Source organism: Primulina eburnea, chromosome 6 (genome assembly GCF_022965805.1).
Source record: "Primulina eburnea isolate SZY01 chromosome 6, ASM2296580v1, whole genome shotgun sequence".
NCBI lineage: Eukaryota > Viridiplantae > Streptophyta > Magnoliopsida > Lamiales > Gesneriaceae > Primulina > Primulina eburnea.
This window is the reverse complement of record NC_133106.1, coordinates 32,182,419-32,203,066: the sequence shown is the minus strand read 5'-3', so window position 1 is coordinate 32,203,066 and position 20,648 is coordinate 32,182,419. Positions and strand designations below refer to the sequence as shown.

The 20,648-nt window shown below is 36.9% G+C and overlaps 3 protein-coding genes across 4 annotated transcripts; 2 read left to right on the top strand and 1 right to left on the bottom strand.

The window, feature by feature from the left end:
• Positions 1 to 908: 908 nt before the first annotated feature.
• LOC140834335 (putative clathrin assembly protein At2g25430) lies at positions 909 to 3,639 on the bottom strand. 2 transcript variants are annotated; one of them, XM_073199149.1, is made up of 2 exons: positions 3,355 to 3,639; positions 909 to 3,135 (listed from the first exon to the last, which is right to left on the bottom strand). In XM_073199149.1, the coding sequence occupies exon 2, from the start codon at positions 3,113 to 3,115 to the stop codon at positions 1,193 to 1,195; it is 1,923 nt and encodes a 640-aa protein (XP_073055250.1). In that variant the 5' UTR covers positions 3,116 to 3,135; positions 3,355 to 3,639; the 3' UTR covers positions 909 to 1,192. The 2 variants fall into 2 exon arrangements, with proteins under 2 accessions (XP_073055250.1, XP_073055249.1); XM_073199148.1 differs by having other exon boundaries at positions 3,370 to 3,638.
• A 9,893-nt stretch (positions 3,640 to 13,532) lies between these two features.
• On the top strand, positions 13,533 to 15,603 carry LOC140833487 (uncharacterized). The gene is made up of 4 exons (XM_073197828.1): positions 13,533 to 13,939; positions 14,058 to 14,172; positions 14,328 to 14,442; positions 14,607 to 15,603. Exons 1-4 carry the CDS (start codon positions 13,839 to 13,841, stop codon positions 15,152 to 15,154), a joined length of 879 nt encoding a protein of 292 aa, XP_073053929.1. The 5' UTR covers positions 13,533 to 13,838; the 3' UTR covers positions 15,155 to 15,603.
• Positions 15,604 to 17,339: 1,736 nt separating this feature from the next.
• On the top strand, positions 17,340 to 20,630 carry LOC140834331 (G-type lectin S-receptor-like serine/threonine-protein kinase SD2-5). The gene has a single exon (XM_073199139.1). It carries the CDS (start codon positions 17,843 to 17,845, stop codon positions 20,273 to 20,275), a length of 2,433 nt encoding a protein of 810 aa, XP_073055240.1. The 5' UTR covers positions 17,340 to 17,842; the 3' UTR covers positions 20,276 to 20,630.
• The last annotated feature ends 18 nt before the right edge of the window (positions 20,631 to 20,648 follow it).

Here is a 20,648-nt window from a genome sequence, read left to right as displayed (position 1 = left end):
ACTAACCAAACCAAATCAAACGATGTCTTAAATTGTGAAATATGAAAACTTTGTATATTTATTTTACGGTCAAGTGGCTAAATGCATTAATAAAATGTCATTGAACATGAAAATAGAAGGCTGCGTCACATATTGGGATAAACCATAGTGGAAGCAGGTGCAACATCATACACATCGATAGGCATAATATATGGATTCCAAGAAGCCAACAAAGATGCATAAAGACAAACCCAAAACATTTGAAAACCACATCTACAAAACTGCCCATCCACCCGAGGTTGGAGCACTCGTAGCAATAAATCTTTACAGGCTGTCGGTATTCTTAGACATCTGTCAAATTGGATTAAGAAGATAACCCTCTAGTTAAAAGGGGGAAACTGTTATTTTGATTCAATATATCTCTTGTTTGACAATTTTGGTCTTCTATATTGTCTCGGGATAATTTTAGTAATATATATTTTAATTTTTAACAATTTTAATCATTTTTAATCGAAAAAACTATCAAGACACTTGTACATAAGTGTCGTGTAAAAGCCAAATATACCTCACATAAAAAAACGACTACTTATAAAATAACAAAAATAGCAAACCAAAAATAAAATTCGATTATGATAAAAAAAAAACCAATACAATAGTTAGCTTAGTAATAATAATAAAACAAGGTCGCTCTCATTTGAAGCCAAAATTGGGTTGCGTCAGGATATTATTTATTTTATCATTTACTTAGTCACAAGCAATAATTAAGAACAGTCCATCCTCCCACTCTTTTGACATTTTCCCATTTCACTTGTAACATACTTCAAATGTTAGAAAATGAAACAATGTAAGGGCCATTGGTAAGTATTGAAAGAGACAACGTAGATAAAGTTTGGCAACCCAAGTTGAAGGATATGCAAAATTGAGACGGATTTAAATCGAGTGCGTAAGTAGAATATTAGCTGAAGTATCAAGAAAACCAAACAATTTTACAGAAACCACAAAAGAAATGTACTAAGTAGACTACAGAGCACTGGGCAAACTAACTCCCTCCACAATCAATCAATAATCGTTTCAACTCAGTTTCTCTCATCCCCAACCCTCTCCATATCTCCATAAGCATGCACAATAGCAGGCAATATCAAATAGATAAAATACTGTGGAATACAAAACAAGATAACAGTAATTTAAAGTACAGAATAATTTATTTGAAAAATCACTGAGTAGTGTAGTTAAACCCGGAATGCGGAAATCCAGCTCCGTTTATTGGTGGCATTCCATAAGGCATAATCGGGTGTATACCAGGAGCATAGTATCCACCACCACTGATCTTGTTCAAACTAGCCTGGCCTTGCATGCCCTCTCTAGAATACTGTTGCCACACTACCTGCTCCTGCACCAGCAAATGCTGTTTTTTTTCCATCTCTGCCATCTGAACATATGAAGGTGGGGGAATGCTCAGAGATGCAGCAAACGGATCTTGTCCAACTGCTTGGACTGTTCCATCCGGTGCAGGAAGAGCCAAAACGGGTGTTTTACTACTTCCAGGACCCAGCAATGCCACACTGCTTGCACTACCACCACTCAATTGGGTAGTACTCACATGTTGCCTAACCATTCCCTGATCATACATACCATTCAACAACAAAGGATCAAGTCCACCACCCATTGCGGCCTTCTGTTTAGACAAATGACTTGCAGACTCGACTAAAGCTAATTCCCAATCAGCCTTTCCACTCTCGGCAGCTGGATTTTGCCAAGCAGAAGTCATTTCTGGCTCTCCACTGGACGAGAAAGCTTCCCATGAGCCATTTGCTGCTGGTTCAGCAAACAGTGCCAAAGCCAACCTATTACCTTGAGCATCAGCAGTCACTCCCTCGTCCCTCAAGTCCACCAAATCCCCAGTCTCCTGTACCACAGGTTTAGGAGGTTCCGGCTCAGGTGGTGGTGGGGGAGTATAGTTCTCCGGTGGAGGCAATGCCTTGATCTCATTCATATCTGTCAATGGCTCTTCCTCTTCCTGAGGAATTGACCGGCTCTCAACCTTCCTTTCAGGACTCTTAACTGCATTTGCCCTATCCCTCACAAATTCCTCCAAAGTCTCCAACACCTTGCTAGAAATTTTTTGTACTTCCGGATACTCTGATGACCTAGCCACTCCAATATCCTTGCACCAGTTATAGAATCCGACTAGCTCATCGATCTGCTTCGCCGCACTAGCATAAGCATCGGAAGCCTTCACACAATCTTGATAATCCATATCAAAGAACTTATCCAAGAGCACAGCCAGAACATCGCACACGTCTGCATATAGCTTAAAGCTCTCCTTCACAATCATATATAGAGCAACCAAAATCATCCTCTCATTCTTAGCCACTCCCGTGGGTCGACAAGACAAAAATCGATCCAATATCCTCTGCAAATGACCCATCTTCCCAAAAATTCTTTCTGGATTCATTTCTCTCAATGGGGTGACATCTTTCCTCTCCTGTGTACCCTCTCTCACATCCCCGGATGACCTTGATCTACGCATCCCATGGTTTGGCTCATCTCGAAACTCATTGTAATCAAAATCATATCCCCGATTTGGTCCTGGCGGCGATCTATAGTTATATCTGTCATCCCTAGAACCGAATCTCTCTACTTCACCACCTTGTCCACCCTGCTTCCGCTCGTAAACCATCAAGTCTAGCCTCTGATCCAAGTACAAAGCATACGTCCTCACGAAAGCTGAATGATCCCATGAATTAGAATGTGCCTCATCACGAAAATCAGACATGTTTAACAATCTTGTCCCTCTTCTGGTAGCATACATAATCTCATGCTGAAAATTAGCATCAGCATCGTTGAGCAAGCGGTGGGTGAGCATCAAACACTTAAGAGCCACAATCCAATCACGAGTCTTTCCCAATCTCTTAGACACAGCACCGACACATGCGCCAACATATCCCCGCGACAAAGAGGTTAAATGAAGAATCTCCCTTATATACTTCTCAGAGGCAGGGTCATCATCGTGGCTGGTGGCTTTGACTATGGCCACTTCCAGCTCCGGTGCCATGTTGCTCGAAACTTTCGCTATGCCAATGCTCGTTTGGTCCTTCACAGCCCCGATGGCCTTGCGTATCGTGCTGGGAGCCATAGCTTCAAGTCGCTTCACTCCTAATCACCCGCAGCCAACAAAAAAAGGTCAGAAAGAAAGTTACCAAAAACCCAACTAAGAGAACAGTAACTCTATCAAACACTTCATAGCCCTCAAGTAGCTCTCATCCATCATCCTCAATACAAGCCGAAAAAGGGAAACACGGTGGATAATTGGCCGACACAAACAGCAATTCTCTTAAAGTGTATTTCGCTTCAAACAAAAATAAAGAAATTTACAGTTGAGGAATTCACCTCCAAGCAATCAAACGGCAGCTAGATCTGAAAAACAGCACTTCCTGATCCCCAGAAAAGAACAAGAATTCACGCGCGGAGAGATCTAGGGTGCAAAAAAAACACTGGCCGACTGCCACGACGGTAAAAACAGAGAAAATCAATCAAATACGGAAAAATGATTTGCTGCTAGTATTTTGGGGTTCTCGATTTAAGAAGTGGATTTAAATGTAGATTTGGAATCCGGACGCAATAGATTATATTAGCCTTACTTCATCAATTACCGCACTAAACACCAACCAAATAAAGTTAACTTTGATCAAACAATATCTTTTAATAATAATATTTGGCTACCGATTCCAAATTTGGGTTCTTCCACGAAGAGGCCCAGTATCAGAAACATATGGGCCTAAATCAAGATTTTGTTTTTTAGCAGTTCAGGCCCGTTGGGGTACTACCATTTTATGCTCGATTCCATGACCAACTAAACATATTGAATTAAGTGAATTTTGTTTTTGAGCTAGTTTTTTGGATCAAATATTTAAAATAATCCAAATAATTATATCCTCGCATTTCTTTTACGTAATTATATACTCATTATGCATGCTGCATGTATTTGTAACATAAAAATCATAACACATAGTATAGACTATAGAGATTAAAATTAAAATTTTGAATGTATCAATCTTTATTTTTTTTTTATGACGTGAGAATTCATAGATGTTATCATTATGTACGTACCGAGTAATTCTCGGACGAATACAATAGTCTACAAATAAAAAAATCCACATTGTGCAAATCATATACGTAAAAATTATGAGTGAGTGCGACTTGGAAAAAATCCGTAAAAATTCTAAACTGTCTTGTGACTGGTAAAATATATTCTCATTGGCAAAAATTTATGTGAGATGATCTCACAGGTCGTATTTGTGAGACGGATATCTTGTTTGGGTTATCCGTTAAAAAATATTATTTTTTATGCTAATATTATTATTTTTTATTGTGAATATAGATATGATTGACCTGTCTCATAAATTAAGATCCGTAAAACGATCTCACATGAACCCACTCACCACCATTAGCGTCAACATTTCTCCGGGACAATTTAAAAAGTAGGAGTGAGAAATAAGTTTTTTAAAAAACAAGGACTCTGACTTTTTTTTTTAAGAAACAAGGAGTTGACTCCTGATTATTATATTAGCCGTAATTAAACTTTTAACTTAATCAATTAATTGTCTTCTTCTCTTTCTTCTCGGTCGATACACATATTTCCCAATTAAAATTTACGAGCCATCTATCCTTCCACCCAGAAAAATTGATCGACCAAAATTAAATTGGTCGACCAAGAAGACTTTTCTTGGTCGACCAAGAAGAAATTTCTTCTTGGTAGACCAAAAGACCAACACCTTGGTCGACCAAGAAGAAATTGGTGTTGGTCGACCAAGAAGAAAATTTCCTTCTTGGTAGACCATGGTCCTTTGGTCTACCAAGAAGAAATTGGTGTTGGTCGACCAACACCAATTTCTTCTTGGTCGACCAAGGTGTTGGTCTTTTGGTCTACCAAGAAGAAATTTCTTCTTGGTCGACCAAGAAAAATCTTCTTGGTCGACCAATTTAATTTTGGTCTTGGTCGACCAATTTAATTTTGGTCGACCAATTTTTCTGAGTGGAAGGATAGATGGCTCGTAAATTTTAATTGGGAGACCAAAGGACCAAAATGTTGGTCCACCAAAAAGAAATTTCTTCTTAGTCGACCAACAAAAATTTGGGTCGATCAATAAAATTTTGGGTCGACCCAAAAGATTGGAATTTTGGGTATACTCAAAAGGCTGGAACTTTGGGTCGACCCAAGTTGGTACATAAATGCTACTTTGTCGACCCAATATAGTTAAATCATGTAATATTATGTAATGAAATTGTGATTCATATGTTAAAATATGCAATATAGTTGTGAAATTATTATACATATGTAAAAACATGTAATTGTGATTTTTATGTTAAAACATGTAATTCAATTGAAATTGTGATAACATATAATTGTGATTTTTATGTTAAAACATGTAATTCAATTGAAATTTTATTCATATGTTAAAATAGTAACATAGTTGTGAAATTGAGATTTATATGTCAAAACATGTAACATAATAAGTTTAAACATATTATATTATAGAACATACTATACTTGTGATTATGTAATTGTGATTTATATATTCAAACATGTAACATAATTGTGTTAAAACATATAATATACTTGTGAAATTGTGATTCATATGTTAAAACATGCAACAAAGTTATGAAATTGTGATTCATATGTTAAAACATATAACATAATTGTGAAATTTGTGAAATTGTAATTCATATGTTAAAACATGGAACATAGTTGTGAAATTGTGATTCATATGTTAAAACATATAACATAATTGTGAAATTTGTGAAATTATGATTCATATGTTAAAACATGTAACATAGTTGTGAAATTCTAATTCATAGGTTAAAACACTGATTCATATGTTAAAACATGTAACATAGTCGTGAAATTATGATTCATATAGTAAAACATATAACATAATTGTGAAATTGTGTCGATCCAGTTAAATATGTGATTCATATGTTAAAACATGTAATATTATATAACATAATTGTGAAATTGTGATTCATATGTTAAAACAACATGCAACATAATTGGTTGTGAAATTGTGATTCATATGTTAAAACATATAATATAGTTGTGAAATTGTGATACATATGTTAAAACATATAACATAATTGTGACTCATATGTCAAAACACATGTAACATACTTGTGAAATTGTGACTCATATGTCATAACATGTAACATTACAGAACATACTTGTGAAATTATGTTAAAAATATGCAACATTAGTCAAAACAACATGTAACATAGTTGGTTTTGAAATTGTGATTCATATGTTAAAACAACAAGTAACATAGTTGGTTGTGAAATTGTGATTCATATGTTAAAACTGTTAGATATCGATCGTCTAGCTCGTGCCTTTTTCCTCAGTAGCAACCTGCAACCAACTAGCAACAAAAATACAGCAGCATATATATATAGCTATGATATATGCAATTGAACGAGGCTCAGACAAACTGATACGGCCTCTCCCAAGAACACAATGAACTACGGCGAAGACCACAAAGATTTCCAGATTACAACCCCATCTCTGTAACCACGCAGCACCCAACACAAAGCTGGAGGCATGCACTGTTTGAGAACCACAGAGAACCGAAGCAGCACCTATCAACTCACGCAAACTCTCTAATGTTTCACTGGAGAAAGAATAGAGAGGAAGGGGATAGATTAGAGAAGCTCAAACACTAAGCAAGAAGACACGGTCCAGAGAGAAAGAACAGAGCACGCACAGAGCTTTTTCTGCCTCTGCCTTTCCTCCTTACTGATTTCTCTCACCCCTCATATATATGGCTGCCGGAAACAATAAGGGTAATAAAACAAGGGTGCAATCTAACCTAATGGGCTGGGCTAAGGTAAGTGGGTTAGGGAAATACGAGTTGGGCCAAAAACAAAACCCAACAATTCTCCATCTTTCGGCCCAACGCCGGTTCACTGTATCAGGAGAGTCACCTACAGTCATCATCATCGCCCCACTTGCAGAAAACACAAAGTTAGTACAAGTGTCAATTTATAGCAAACACCAAGTAAGCTACGTCAAATAACAGAAACAGAACACATCAATCAGAAGTATCAAAATTTAAAATTTTTAAACAAGATCTGAATTTATCCACAGACAAACACTTAGTTCCCATATCAGCAGGATTAAATTGAGAATGAATTTTTTCAAGATAGACTATGCCTTTTGCAACCACATCACGAATGTAGTGGAATCTAACATCAATATGTTTAGTTCTATCATGAAAAACAGGATTCTTATACAGTTGTATACCAGACTGACTATCAGAAAATACTACAACTTCACCTTCAAGAAAACCAATTTCAGAAATAAGACCTTTCAACCAAATAGCTTCTTTTAAAGCTTCAGTGACAGCAACATACTCAGATTCGGTGGTTGAAAGAGCAACAATGTGTTGTAATTGAGATTTCCAGCTAATGCAAGCACCACACAATGTAAACACATAAGAAGTTGTCGATTTTCTATTGTCCTTATCATTTGCATAGTTAGAATCCACATATCCAACCACTTTAACACCAACATCAGATTTTGAAAATTTTAAACCATACTTCACAGAACCATTTAGATATCTCAAAAGCCATTTGACAGCTTGCCAATGGTAAACACCAGGATTAGACATATACCGACTCAAACAACTCACAGAATATGCAATATCAGGCCTTGTGCTAACCATTAAATACATGACAGAACCTATAGCATTTGAATATGGCACATTCTTCATGTTTTTAACATCAAAGTCAGTTTTAGGAGATTGCTCTTTACTTAGAACAAAATGACCAGCTAAAGGTACATTGACTGGTTTTGCATTTGACATGGAAAATTTACTCAGAAATTTCTTAACATAAGTATCTTGATTCAACAAAATGATAGAACGTTTTCTATCCCTATAAATGTTCATGCCAAGAATACGTTTAGAATTTCCTAGGAATTTCATATCAAATTTAGCACTCAAGCAGTTTTTGACATGATAAATAGTTTTCAAACAAGAACTGATCAATAGCATATCATCCACATAGATAAGCAAGAAAACAGGAACTTTAGTATTATGTTTGAAATACAAGCAATGATCATAATTACTTCTAACAAAATCCATAGAGAGCATGCATTCATCAAACTTTTTGTTCCATTGTCTAGGAGATTGCTTTAATCCATACAAAGATTTCTTTAGCAAACAAACATGATCAGGATATTTAGAATCAACAAAACCATCAGGTTGCCTCATACAAATTTTTTCATCAAGTTCACCATGTAAAAAAGCAGTTTTAACATCTAATTGTTTCAACTCCCAATCAAACTGAGCAACAAGGGCAAGCATGATTCTCACAGTAGTAAATTTCACAACAGGAGCAAATATTTCAGTATAGTCTATCCCTTCTTTTTGAGTAAAGCCCTTAGCCACTAACCTAACTTTAAATATAACAGATTCACATTCATTCTTGACCTTAAATAACCACTTACAGTCCACAACAGAACAATTATCAGGTCTAGGTACAAGAATCCAAGTGTTGTTAACATGCAGAGAGTTAATTTCTTCATTCATCGCATTTAACCATTGCACAGAATTTTCAGATTTTAAAGCCTCTTCATATGACTTAGGTTCAAGGTTATCAATCGACTCAAACACACTAAATGCATGAGAAGTCATATGAAAATCATCAAAGCGTTGTGGCTGCCTAGTGTTTCTTCTAGATTTATCCCTAGCCAATTGATAATCATTCAAATAACTAATATCAGTTTCAGGCACATTTTCAGCAATTTCTTCATGCACATCAGCATCAACTTGACTATCAGAAGCAGTTTCAGAAAGATTTTCAGATAAATCATTCACAACAGGAACATTCTGCACATTTTCAGCATCATGACTTGGACCAAGTAAATACTCCACCTTGTTTGGAGCAGTGGCAGGTACAGGAATATGTAAAGGAGCAGATAAACAGGGGAATTCAAACTCATTGAAAACAACATCACTACTGATTAACACTTTAAAACCAGATTGATCCCTTAACCACAATCTATAACCTTTAACCCCATCAAGATAGCCAAGAAAAACACATTTCACAGACCTTGGTTCAAGTTTGTCATTTTTTTGATGCACAAAAGCAGGACAACCAAAAACTTTCAAGTTTGATAAATTAATTTGTGTACCAGACCACACAGATTCTGGACACTTACCATTCAAAGGCACAGAAGGAGACCTATTTATCAAATAAGCAGCAGTACAAACAGCTTCACCCCGAAACTTTTTTGAAAGACCAGAACTTGCAAGCATACACCTCACCCTTTCAAGTAAAGTTCTATTCATACGCTCAGCGACACCATTTTGCTGAGGTGTATAAGGGACTGTTCTATGTTTTTGAATACCAGATTCAGCACACAAATTATCAAACAATTGATTACAAAATTCAAGACCATTATCAGTTCTTAGAATTTTAATTTTCTTACCTGTTTGATTTTCAATCAAAGTTTTCCAGTTTTTAAACTTTTCAAAAACATCAAATTTGTTTTTCATTAAAAACACCCAAACTTTTCTTGAAAAATCATCAATGACAGATAGAAAATACCGATTTCCACCTTGTGTGGGCACACTCGCAGGACCCCAAACATCAGCATGCAAATACTCAAGTATTTCAGAAGTAACAGATTGTTTGGAAACATGGGAACTGGAAAACTGCACTCTAGACTGTTTACCAAGAACACATGAATCACAAAATGGCATACATGACAATTTGTCACTACCATAATAACCATCTTTGTGCAAAATTTCAAGACCTTTAGAACTCATGTGACCTAATCTTTTATGCCACAAATCAGTTTTGTCACTTAAGACAGCATTCACAGAATTTTGTACACAAGATTCACATTCAGCATAGCAAACATACAAGTTTTTCTTTTTAGCAGCTTTAAAAATCACCAAAGACCCTTTCATGATTTTCATAACCCCATTTCCCCATCTACCCTGTAAATCATCATCTTCCAATGTAGCACAAGAAATCAAATTATGACATAAATCGGGAACATGCCTTACATTTTTCAAAGTTAACACATAACCAGAATCAAATTTCAAAGAGACATCACCAAGACCAGCAACTTGACACAATTTTTGATTTGCCATTGAAACAGACCCATGCTTCACTTCTTTATAACTAGAAAACAGATTTTTGAATGGGGACATATGTAAAGTGCATGCAGAATCAACTAGCCATTCATTTTCACACACAGAATTTGAATGCACAGAATTCACAATAGACACATCACATATCTTAGTCACCATAAAAATATCACCCATGTTTTCACTACAAGAAGCCATATTAGCATGATCATCATGCTGATTTTTAAAATTTTGGTTTTTATTTTGCTTAGGCCTAGAGCAATCTTTAATGTAATGACCAGTTTCACCACAATTGTAGCATTTTCTATTCTTGGGCCTCAACTTAGATCTTGATTTACTCTTACCTTTATTTTTAGAAGAAGATTGGTTATGGTTGTTTGAAGATTTTTGATTTTGAAATCTGTTTTGAGACCTTCCTCTAACAAACATAACCTCACCAGAATTATTACCACCCTTATTGGTTTTTAAATCTATCTCTTTGCTCTTCAAGCCATTCACAACAGTTTCTAAATTTATGTTATCTCTACCATACTTGATGCCAGATTTAACATCATTGTAAGAATCAGGTATAACATTTAAAAGAACAATAGGGGTGTAATCATCAATATGTTTATCTCCGGTTTGCTTAATGTCTTGCACTAATTTGGTAAACACATCAAGATTTTCATCAATGTCTTTGTTTAAATCAAGTTTGAACCGGAAAAATTTCTCAAGCAAAAACAATTTACTGGGCAACGAAGTTTCAGTATAAAGTTCTTCTAATTTTCCCCAAAGTTCCTTAGCAGAATTAAGTTTACCAACTTTTCTTAACACAGAGTCAGATAAATTCAAAATTATAGACGAATAAGCAAACTCATCATTTTCAGCCTTTTTCTCAGCAGTTTCGGTAGCAGAATATGAAAGGTCGATCGCTTTGAAAACCTTTTGTTGTATCAAAATACCTTTCATTTTCTGTTGCCATATTGAAAAATCTGTTTTTCCGTTAAAAGGTTCGAGATTATATCCAGTCATAGCCATTTCCAAAAAACACAACAGTTAATCTCAAAAATAGCAAATTTTCACACAGAAAAATTTAAATCACACAAAATCAAAACAAACACAGCGGAAACATATTTTAGCCAACGAAAATGGAAACACAACAGTAACCAACAAGCACTTAAATCCTAGGTTTCTACCAGCAGCAAATCCCAGCACATACATCCGCGGCAAGCGGTTACGCTACTAAATGCAGTAAAAGAGGTTCCAGCCAATATACCAGAGCGAAACTCTAAGTAATAGTTTCAGATTCCGACGAACCGACGGCGACGGCGCGGCGGCAGCAAGGTGGACAGTAACCAATGGCTCTGATACCACTGTTAGGTATCGATCGTCTAGCTCGTGCCTTTTTCCTCAGTAGCAACCTGCAACCAACCAGCAACAAAAATACAACAGCATATATATATAGCTATGATATATGCAATTGAACGAGGCTCAGACAAACTGATACGGCCTCTCCCAAGAACACAATGAACTACGGCGAAGACCACAAAAGGTTTCCCAATAGAAAGACAGATTAATGCCTTCAACTCACACTTTCACTGTCTCACTTTCTTGGCAGCAGCAAGACGATACACACACACAGTATTTGGCCACTTTCTACACAAGAACAAACGAGAGAGAAACAATCACAAAGAACCAAAGACACTCGGTCACCGAAGAAAGACGCACACAATCAAAGTCACGTTCTCTCTTTTCTCAATCGGCTGCTCACTCTTGGAGGAGGAGAAACTCTCGGCTGCACACTCTCTAATGAAGAAAAGAACGCTAGGCGGCTTATTTAATAAGAGAGGAAGAGAGGCTTATTAAAGCCCTACAGCCCAGTAGTGAGATAAGGGGAGTGGAAGGGAAAAAGGCTTACGGTAATGGGCTGGAAGAAATTGGGCCAAAACCCAACAAAAACATGTAGCATATTTGTGAAATCGTGATTCATATGTTAAAATATATAACATAATTGTTAAATTTGTGAAATTATGATTCATATACTAAAACATAATTGTGAAATCATGATTCATATGTTAAAACATGTAATATAGTTGTGAAATTGTGATTCATATATTAAAACATGTAAAATAATTGTGAAATTGTGATTCATTTGTTAAAACATCTAACATAATTATGAAATTTTGACTCATATGTCAAAACACATGTAACATAGTTGTGAAATTGTGACTCATATGTCAAAACATGTAATATTATAGAATATATTTGTGAAATTATGTGATTCATATGTTAAAAACATGCAACATTGGTAAAAATTGTGTAATTAGCCGTCAAAATTAAGTAATTATCGGTCATATTTGTCAAATATATGGATTAATGTGTAAAAAAAAGGGTCGACCCAAAAGCAACCGTGATCGATCGACCCAAAATCAACATGGGTCGACCCAGAGATCAAGATGGTCGACCCAAATATAACAAGGTCGACCCAGAAATTAGCGACGGTTAAGCGACTGTTTTTAAGCTGTCGCCGAATCTATTTGCGACGGATTAATGAAATCGTTGATATTGGCGACGATATATTTATAACCGTCGCGAATAACGACTATTAATATAAACTGTCCTGATTTATATAGCGACGGATAACCGACTACTTTTTTTAATCCGTCGCTAATAGCGACAGTTTAATACAATCCGTCGCTAATTGGTGGACCCAAATTACTTCGATCCAACTTTTTATAGCTTGGTCGACCCAAGCAAATGCTTTGGTAGACCAAGCTTTGTGGTCTACTAAGCTTGGTCGACCAAAACAATTTTTTGCTTGGGTCGACCAAGCTTTGCTTGAGTCGACCATGCCTTGATTTTTGTTTGGGTCGACCAAGCAATTTTTTGTTTGGGTCGACCAAGTTTTGCTTGAGTCGACCAATCTTTGATTTTTATTTTGGTAGCTTTGTTTGAGTCGACCAAGCCTTGATTTTTACTTGGGTCGACCAAGCTTTGTTCGGCTCAACATTTTGGGTCGACCAAGATCAAATCTTGGTCGACTCAAGTAAAATATTGGGTAGATCAAAATTTTGGTCAATGATTTGTTGGTCGACCCTTTCTTCTTTAAACAAGTCGAAGAAATAGAAGCGATTGAGTTTATTTAGATTGGAAATATTTGCATCGAGAATTGATGGAAAGAAAATGAAATGAGGTCGACGGAAGAAAAACTTAGTTTAGAGTCGACTGAATAACCTGAATAAATTTAATGTTAATAGTTTAAATTAATGATGTATTATATTTAAGTAAAAGGATATTTATGTAAATTGACATGTGAATCGTTTTTTTTTAAATAAGGCACGATCCACTCGCTTTTTCCTTAATTTCCCCATTTCTCCCCACCCCAACCACATGAAAATGAATGGCTGGTTTTCAGACAGACATGCATGTTTGGGAATTGGGACGCTGGGCATCTCTCTACGTGTCCCGCCAATCCATATCCGCAAACACAGTTAACCCCAATGCTCTCAATAAATTTGTGGCTTCACCCCATAATCCATATGAACCAACCACAAGGCCAAGGGTTCTTCTACGCATCCGAAGAGTCAACACACAGCGTGGAAGCAGAACCACCTACGTCACGACATTCTTCATTTTTTTTCCTTGCCATACTTGTATCGAGAAGTCAAGAACCAAGCAGTGATTGGATTTTCAGTCGTGGTCTCTTCTCTGGGAATCGGGGAATTCCGGACGATGCCAAGACCAGGCCCTAGACCGTATGAGTGTGTGAGAAGAGCTTGGCACAGTGATAGGCACCAACCCATCAGGGGCTTTCTCATTCAAGAAATCTTCAGGTACTCTCTCTGGGTTCGTGCTCCTGGGTGGGATTTATTTTCTCTCGTTTTTGAATGTGTGGGTGTTTTGAAATGGATTCATCTGTTTACTTGGGAGTCTCGTGTCGTGGTTGTTTAGGATTGTGAATGAGGTGCACTGCTCAGGTACTAGGAAGAACAAAGAGTGGCAAGAGAAGCTCCCCATTGTTGTCTTGAGAGCTGAAGAAATTATGTATTCAAAAGCTAGTTCTGAGGTAGGTTGTGTAATTGTGTCCCAACCCCGTTAATTTTATAAAAGATGACTATTTTTTTTGCCATAAATGAGTTTGTTTTGTGTGTTTGCTTTTTTTCATTGTTCTTGCTTCGTATTTGTGCTTGGTCTGATTTATCTTTTTTTCCCTTTATGGAGGCCGAGTATTCAGACCTTAAAACTCTCTGGGATAGAGTGAATAATGCCATTGACACTATAATTCGAAGAGACGAGGGTACTGAAATTGGGGAACTTCTGCAGCCTTGTATTGAAGGTAGTTCATATTTCCTTACTTTGTAAAGGATAAAGTTTGTTCTTGTGGTGTACACTTGGATTTTTTAATAGATATGTAGTCTTGTTGGTTGTGGAAATTGTTTATTGCCCTTTTCAATATCATGGTTGTTATGAATTGGAATTTCTCGTTTTCGACATGAACAGCTGCTCTACTTTTGGGTTGCACTCCAAGAAGAACATCAAGAAGCCAGTGTAATGATTCTCCAAGATGCTACCTCAGGCCTCAGAATCCCGGGGATACCTCTATTCCTCCTAGCAGTTCAAACCACAAAACTTTTGGTAATCTTGCTACCAATAACCCTTATATTATCTGTGACGCCTTATATATGACACCCAATACAAAGAATTCCATCTATTCCTGTTTAAAGTTTGACAACCATATTATTCAGTGCGTGAACTACAATGATGAGAAATCTCATGTATTACCTAAGAAATATGCCCCCAGTGATAACCATCATATATCTGCTCAAACTCTTAATGTAGTAAATGCACGTTCCGTTTATCCTCTGTGCAACATTAATTATCAAGTTCAACCAAGCTCCTCAAATTTTCATTCAACGAAGCCTGCGAACTCATCTTCTCGCCTCATGGATGTTGATAAGCTTGTTGCCCCACGAAACATGCCCCCGGACGAGCTTGTCTGTTCTAGATTTATTCTTCCACCCAATCACGACTACACTAGTGATAAATGATATGGAGTCAAGTGCGAGCTGACATGGCGGCTAGGCTCTCTGGTGGTTCCATGCGCGAGGATTGAGAGAAGTTGGTTTCGAGAAGAGGAGTATGTATTGTCACTCACAAAGTTCTCTAAGTGGAATCAAGTTTAAGAACTGCCTGAGGTAATGAACCAAGGTTTCCCCATACTTTTAGCTAAATCCGACCAAGCATCGGCTATTTATTCGAGGAATGTAGTTCTGCAAGAGACGGCAGGACAAAGCATAGTGCAATTTAGCATAGCTAAATCCACTTGGGTGGCTTTCCTTACAGATTAGGTGTGATCCACTTTTTTTACCCCGACTACAAAGACTTTTAGATTCCTTGAAATTCCCTACTTCATGGCAATCTAAACTGTGTTGCTTTGCTGCTACAATTATTGTGGATGAAGAAATTCCTACAAAGACTTTTTGATTCCTTGAAATGAAGTCATTTAGTCGGCTGCGTGATTGCTCAAGTCATATATTTATTGGCTTTTTCCGGACAAGACAATATACATTATATATGTATCTACGTTGTAGAGACGTTTTAGGTGTGTGATATATCAAAATTAATATATATATTTTAAAAAGTTTTTTCTTAATTATTTAATTAATTACAAATTTTTCCATGAATTAAGTCTGCATCATTATATTATATTTTTAATTTATAAATGTATAATTCTCTATTTACATTTTGATTTATTTAACTATTAAGTATTAGGATTAAAATTTGTGTGCTACGGTCTCACGGGTCGTATTTTATGAGACATATCTTTTATTTGAGAGATCTATGAAAGATATTATTTTTATTGTGAATATCGGTAGGATTGATCCGATAAAGACAAGAGACCTATTCAAGTATTAGAGTCTTTGTACGTATAATTATTCAATCTATAAATATGGACTTCTGCTACAAAAAACACGATGAACTGATGAAGGAAAAAGATGCACGAGAGAAGGGATAAAATGATTCCATTTATACACACAAATATGTGTATATAATACATATGTATAAATAAAATGAAAATAAAATTTTTCATTAACTATATCGGAGATTCGTATAATAAAATTGATTCGTAATATAATAGGAGTTTTTGTAATATATATTATGTATATCACTTTTCATATAAATTTAATATACATCAATCACATTTTCAGCAGAAAAGAAATTATGGGTTAACAACTTAACATTAATCAAGAAAATCTAAAAAGTGAAAAATATTACTTAAAAATAGTGGAATTATTGCAGAGGAATATACTAATATATATATTTGGTTACGTTTGAACATACAGTAGAAAATGTCCAGCCTTGATTTTATTTTATTTTTTAATTAAAAAAATTCCAACCGTGAAGTCAAATAAAATTATGAGGGGACTGAAATCTATTGGGCAGGCGGAGAAAATGGTATCGCTAATGGCCCATGAATGGAAAAGTACGATCACCCGTGCTATGGGCCCCATACCCAATGAAGGGTCCAGATCCACCGGGTTTACTACACCCGATAGACCTTAGACTTCCCTCGATACTAGCATTGAATATTGGTCAAAACTATATATATATATATATATATATATATATATATATATATATATATATATATATATATTATTTATATATAAAAATAACTATAATCATAGGATCGAGTAGTTTTTCCATCACAATCCTCCCACCTTCCATTTCTTCCGCAAACAATCTATTTTCTATCTTAAAATATTGAAGGCAATGTTGTTTGTGAGACGGATAGACGAGTTATTGAAAAATAGAATATTTGATATATAAATAATATTTTTCATAATTCGGGTAAATACTTCAAAATTTTAGTGGTATAATATGTAAAAATCCAAAAAAATAAATTCGAAAACAATTGCATCAATCGAAAAATATTATTGTGTAACGAAATATTAAATATGAGTAGGAAGCAACCCTTTGCACCTCAATTATATCAAATTTTTATAAAATAATTTGAATACAAAAAAAAATACCTAATCGATATTTATTTAAATCGTGTACTACCCACCCCACCTACTAATTATAAAATAATACGATCCACTAATCGGAACATGCATAGCCCATACACCACCATTCCCGTTATATTTAATGAGCAACTCGCATGCATGTTTGATTTCAAAGAATATAATAGTAAGCAAACTGAGATAATTCAAGAAATTAATTTATGAAAGACCCTTGGACGCCAATATTTTTTATTATTCGTAACAATTTCACCTTAAATCTTAGGCAAGGTATTTAATTCTTGACAGCTACGACTCCGTTGGTTGTATGTGTTCTTACTTCTTCTTTTCTCTGCTTCATTAATGGCATGTCTTTTGATTGCATTAGAAAATTTGTCAATGAACAGCTCCTTCTCTCCACCAATTCTTCCACGTTCTCCATTTTTCCTTTGATAGTGGATAATTCTTGAATTGTGCAATTTGGAGTTTGGATTCATTGGTGAAATTTTTCATGGTTACAACTAGTAGGACTTCCTATCCACTTGATAGTTCGCCTCTCTTGTTCTTGTTTTTGCGATTTCCTCCAACGTTTTCAGGTGGGAAGATTTTGAAGTTTGAGATTCCAGGTTCGTTCCAGGGTTTCGGATGTTTTGCTGACCTGTCTCGTAGATTCTGATTGATTCGGGTTGTCTTGATTCCAGCTGAGTAGTTGATTAATCTTTGATAATTCCATTCATGGGGAGAAGGGAAGTTCTCTGTGTCACAGTAGTTTTGTGTACTATTCTGTCTTGGGTGGAAACATGTGGTGCCAGTGTTCAAAATATTGGGATATTGAATCCTGTGTTCCGTGGATCTCAAATGCATTGGATAGACAATAATGGGTTGTTTCTAGTATCCAACGATTCAAATTTCGCCTTTGGATTCATCACCACACAGGATGTAACTCGGTTTCTGGTTGCTGTGACTCACATACGTAGCGCCACCATAGTTTGGGTGGCCAATAGGGGTTCCCCAGTTCAGAATACAGATAACTTTGTGTTTGATGCTACTGGAAATGTTTACTTACAGAGAGGGAGATCCACGATTTGGTCCACTGGTACTGCTAATAAAGGAGTTTCTGGCATGGAATTGCTGGACTCTGGTAATCTGGTTTTGATCGGGAAAGATGGGAGTGTTGCTTGGCAAAGTTTTAGCTACCCCACGGATGCCCTTTTGTCGAACCAGGAGTTTCTTGAAGGAATGAAACTTGTGAGCGAACCTGGCTCCAATAATTTGACATATTCTCTTGAGATTAAAGATGGAGATATCATCCTTTCCGCAGGTTTCGAGCAGCCACAGCCATACTGGTCTATGGGAAGAGACAGCCGAAGGACCATCAATAAAGATGGTGGTGGCGTTGCTTCCGCAATTCTTAGTGCTAATTCTTGGAAATTTTATGATGGAAACAAGGTGCTGCGATGGCAGTTCATTTTCTCCGAAGGCAACGGCGCCAATGGGACTTGGGTGGCAGTTTTAGGAGATGATGGATTCATCACTTTCACCATGCTTCAAGGTGGTTCCACGAATCCCTTGTCAGCAAAGATACCTGAAGACCGGTGCAGCAGACCGGCAGCTTGCGACCCTTACTATGTCTGTTATCCGGGCAACAAGTGCCAGTGTCCCTTATCCCTTCCCTCTTGCATGTCAGTGACTTTAGCTACATGCAACAGCGGTACAGATAATACAGGGGAACTCGTAAGTCTCGCGGATGGCATCAGTTATTTTGCTCTAAAATTTGTTCAACCATTTTCTAAAACCAGTACTTTAGATGTCTGCAAAGATTTTTGTCGTAGAAACTGTTCTTGTGGTGTCATGTTCTTCGAAACCAGCACAGGGAATTGCTTTCTTTTTGATCAGATAGGAACCATGCTTGGATCCTCAAGTGGGACTGACTTTACTTCCTTTGTCAAAATCTCCCGTGGTAGCAGTGGAAATGGTGGAGGTGGTGGCAATAAACGCTTCCCTGTTGTCATTATCATCGTAATTGTAATAGTTACGATTACTATCATATCTTGTCTTCTCTGGGCTGGATTTAGAATGTTCGGTAAGAGCAAGAAAGTCCCTGGTTCCCCAAGAGCAAGTTCGGAAGAGGATAATTTCTTGGAAGGTTTTCCAGGGATGCCCATCCGGTATAGTTACAATAATCTTCAGACCGCAACCAATGATTTCACTGTGAAACTTGGTCAAGGAGGTTTCGGATCAGTTTATCGGGGAAAGCTTCCTGATGGCACTCAAGTAGCTGTGAAAAAATTGGAAGGTATTGGGCAGGGGAAGAAGGAATTTCGAGCTGAAGTAAGTATTATAGGCAGCATCCACCATCTCCACCTGGTGCGGCTTAAGGGCTTCTGTGCTGAAGGAACCCACCGACTTCTTGTTTACGAGTACATGGCAAATGGGTCATTAGAAAAATGGCTTTTCAAGAAAGAAAAAGAGGAATTCATATTGGACTGGGAAACAAGATACAAAATCGCAGTGGACACGGCTAAAGGCCTGGCTTATCTTCATGAAGCCTGTGATGTAAAGATAATTCACTGCGACATAAAACCAGAAAACGTGCTCCTTGATGATCACTTTATGGCCAAGGTCTCGGATTTTGGCCTTGCTAAACTAATGACAAGAGAACAGAGCCATGTATTTACCACGTTAAGAGGCACTAGAGGGTATCTTGCACCAGAATGGGTCACAAACTTCGCCATATCAGAGAAGAGCGATGTTTATAGCTATGGAATGGTATTGCTCGAATTAATCGGTGGTAGAAAAAACTACGATCCCACAGAAACCCCGGAAAAGTCCCACTTCCCATCCTATGCTTCCAAAATGATGGAAGAAGGCAAGCTGAAAGATATCATTGATGCTAAACTGAAGATAGATGAAGAGGATGAAAGGGTTGATATAGCCATAAAAGTGGCACTGTGGTGCATACAGGATGATATGCAGCTTCGCCCGCCTATGATAAGAGTAGCTCAAATACTTGAAGGGCTGAGCACCGTGCCGTGTCCCCCAACCACTTCTCAAATGGGGTTGGGTTTCTTGAAGTCAGTGAGTCATGTGGGTACTTCATCAGGGCCATCCGACTCATACAATAGCGATGCATATCTTTCTGCAGTTCGCCTTTCAGGTCCAAGATAACAGCTGCTTGTCACAGGCTCAATCTACACCATAAGAAGCTGTCTATATGGGGGGCTATGTCGCTACTTAAGTTGGTCGAAGAACTTCCCAAACCGATAGAGAGGAGAGTACATAAAACTGAACATGAAGGATTGGCGGTAAAGCTGGGCTTATATCTTCGCAGATTATACAAATATACACAATGTTGTTTGTATATAATTTTCTGGCCTTTTATGTACATCTTTTTTGTCTTGTAAAATTTCTCAGATTTTGTGACTCAAGTATATTGAATAGCAGTTTATGGGGTAAGGAAACACAGATGATTAAGACAAAAAGGCATATAAAGAACAAGCCTTTTTGCAAGTGGGTGCCAAATTTACTTGCAACTTCACTT

Coding starts and splice junctions, on each gene's coding strand:
- LOC140834331 (XM_073199139.1), top strand. CDS start 17,843: ATGGGGAGAAGGGAAGTTCTCTGTGTCACAGTAGTTTTGTGTACTATT.
- LOC140833487 (XM_073197828.1), top strand. CDS start 13,839: ATGCCAAGACCAGGCCCTAGACCGTATGAGTGTGTGAGAAGAGCTTGG. Junction 13,940..14,057: donor CTCATTCAAGAAATCTTCAG/GTACTCTCTCTG, acceptor GTGGTTGTTTAG/GATTGTGAATGAGGTGCACT. Junction 14,173..14,327: donor ATTCAAAAGCTAGTTCTGAG/GTAGGTTGTGTA, acceptor CCCTTTATGGAG/GCCGAGTATTCAGACCTTAA.
- LOC140834335 (XM_073199149.1), bottom strand. CDS start 3,115: ATGGCTCCCAGCACGATACGCAAGGCCATCGGGGCTGTGAAGGACCAA.